The 3,065-nt window shown below is 27.7% G+C and overlaps 1 protein-coding gene across 1 annotated transcript; it reads left to right on the top strand.

Moving 5' to 3' along the window:
• LOC109326492 (nuclear transcription factor Y subunit B-7-like) lies at positions 2,128 to 3,065 on the top strand. The gene has a single exon (XM_019559191.1). It carries the CDS (start codon positions 2,302 to 2,304, stop codon positions 2,896 to 2,898), a length of 597 nt encoding a protein of 198 aa, XP_019414736.1. The 5' UTR covers positions 2,128 to 2,301; the 3' UTR covers positions 2,899 to 3,065.

The following is a 3,065-nucleotide window of genomic DNA, read 5'->3' as shown; positions in this document are numbered from 1 at the left end:
ACTTTGGGACGTGAGTTCTTGGGATTCTCAATAGCAAATTGAAGACTAAAGTAAATAGGTAGAGACTCAACATTCACCATCAATGTAGTTTTATAGCAATAGAGAAATTGTCTAAGACTATCTTGCATTCTTAAACAAGTCTTGACATGTGATATATATATATATATATAACAATACGCTATTGTAAGAAATGAGAAACTTAATATATACTATTGGATCTTGATTGAAGTTTAAGATTAAAAGATACATGTATATGACTATCATGTGATCAATAACTAGCTTTTAATCTTGTTCTCGCAATTTTTATAAGAGAACTGTTCTCATGTGACTAGCTCCATATATATATACTTGATTGCTCGAATATAGACAATATAAACTTATTCTATAGAGATTTCCATAATATGTTTATGAACATCTTATCATTCGCCTTATCAAAAATAATGAAAATCATAAATAAAAAGTATATAATAAAATATATTTAGGTATAAATTATATTAGTAGGCGATTTGATAGTTGTCTTTATATAATATGTTTTACCAACTTTATTATACTTAATAATTAATAATTAATTTATCACTATGATTTATTAAAATATTATAATTATAGTAAAATAGTGAATCTCTATTAGCTTTTTAAAAATCAATTATCATCAACCAAAAGTCAATCAATTATTAGGAATACATTTAAAAAGATTTTATTAAATGAGGAACACTTTATTTATCAATTATTATGAATCAAAATTCAATCGAATGCTTATTTCAGGAAATGAGTATTGCCTTCCATGCCACGTGGCTTAACTCACCTTTAAGAATTTTGTGAGAAAAGTTAAAGTGAAGATAAATAACAATTTTTGTGGTGGAAGATAAATATTCAGATTGCATATCCTAAATTTGAAAATTAGTATCCTTATGATTATATTAAAGTTATATAGGTAAGTTAATTAATGGCTGAGATTATGCCCATTTTCTTAGAAAATGAAAAGGATTTTGACTCATATAAAGTACAAAGAGTACTCACCCATATATATTTGATAGATTAGAGTCAAAGTATAAGAAAGGATACATAAGTGTGGTGATGATGATAGTGTTCTGATAATGATAGGGGGTAATGCTTGCAATGATGGTAATGATGGATTCCAAATTTATTTATTTATTATAGTGATAGAGCAATAGTTGTAGGGTAAAGAAAATTCTGATTTTTACTATGTATGTGTACTAATGGATGATAAATCGTGGTTATATCCCCAACATTTTATATAGAGAGAAAATTACCATTTAGGTATAGTGATTTAAAGATGATGAGGAAAAACGCGTATAGGAGTAGGCTATGATATGAGACCAATACCTACGATTTTCGGTCCTTTATCAATAGTTTTCTGTTGTCACTAAATATCATATTCATTTAGTGTGTAATTGTAGCTGTGACAATGACAATGACATTATTGGTGATGGTGATATGATGAAAATGGTTTTTAGGTTTGACAATATTGAAGGAAAAGAACACATTATCTCATCCTACATTCATTCTAACCGACTTGCATGTCCTAATGGAATAAAATATGTGTATATACAAATATATATTTATATTTGATAGATTCATTTATACGAAGTTAAATTACATCAACTTTTACACTACTAATAACTTTCTACATAAAATAAATTTACTAATAACTTTCTACATAAAATAAATTTATTCAAACCAACTATTACATTAAAAGTTTCTATCCTATAGATCTTTTATATCAAAATTCACAAATCAAACATTTTTTAGTAACCCACTTATAGACATACATATTAATGTAATATATATTTGAAATATATCAAATTTGAAGTTATTTAATTATATATCTATTGATGTTAGAATTTTCTCAAATTTGAGACCAATGATCTAAATGGTATATAGTTATAAGGCAATGAATGGAACGACAAAGTTTATATTATATAAAAAGTTATTAATCATGTAAATTTTTTAATTTGCCATCAGTATATGTAGTAGTGTTCTAGGAAATTCTTTATAAAATCCCAGTTTGTTCTTAACAAACAACAGTTTTTAAAGACTATAAAGATAATTTTGGCAACCTTAATCTAAAAAAAAGTAGTATATATATTGTCAATAATAACTTTATTTGTTGGATTGAGTTGTGGTAGTTACATGAAGTGCACATCAAGATCGAGTCAAAGAACCGTACTTATAGTATCCCTTCTAATTATTTGCCTATTTTGATGCTAATGTTTCATTTTATTATCAATACAATCTCTAATCTCATACAAACTCATACCTTCATATCATACTCCAAGAAGCATGGAAGATGAGAGCCATATCAATTTACGAAATGAAAGCCTTGAAAGTCATTGCTTAAAGACGAACAACAACAACAATAACAACAACATCAAAGAACAAGATCACTTTCTCCCTATAGCAAATGTGGGTAGAATCATGAAAAAGGGCATTCCTGGAAATGGAAAAATCTCAAAGGATGCAAAAGAATCAGTCCAAGAATATGTATCTGAGTTCATAAGCTTTGTCACTGGTGAAGCATCAGATAAATGTCAAAGAGAAAATAGAAAGACCATTAATGGAGATGATATCTTATGGGCTATCACAACTTTAGGGTTTGAGAATTATGTGGAACCCTTAAAGTTCTATCTCCACAAATATAGAGAGATAGAAGGTGAGAAGCTTAATATTCCAAAACAACAACAACATCATCAAGAACAATATCAACACCAAGATCAAAATAATATTGTACCTTTGAGTAGTGTATATTCCTCAACACATCTCATTCATCAACCTCAATATGTTGCCACAGACCAATTATTTTCCCTACCATTTACCTCAAATTCAATTCAGAAACCATTGCAATCTCAAGACCAGATTGATTCTATGGGGCAATGGTAAGAGTAAGGCCTGGATTTTATGTTGGGTCAACTTTTTATTTTACATTAATGGTGGTTCTATATATAGTTATGGTTATATATGAAATGTTTATTACATGAGTTATGTTATATGTATAACATGATTATATAATTTCCCTTGCAACAAATAAATTAATTACCTCTAACTCT

Source organism: Lupinus angustifolius, chromosome LG14 (assembly GCF_001865875.1).
Source record: "Lupinus angustifolius cultivar Tanjil chromosome LG14, LupAngTanjil_v1.0, whole genome shotgun sequence".
NCBI classification, from domain to species: Eukaryota; Viridiplantae; Streptophyta; class Magnoliopsida; order Fabales; family Fabaceae; genus Lupinus; species Lupinus angustifolius.
The sequence above is the reverse complement of the archived record's forward strand: the minus strand, read 5'-3'. Positions and strand labels throughout refer to the sequence as shown.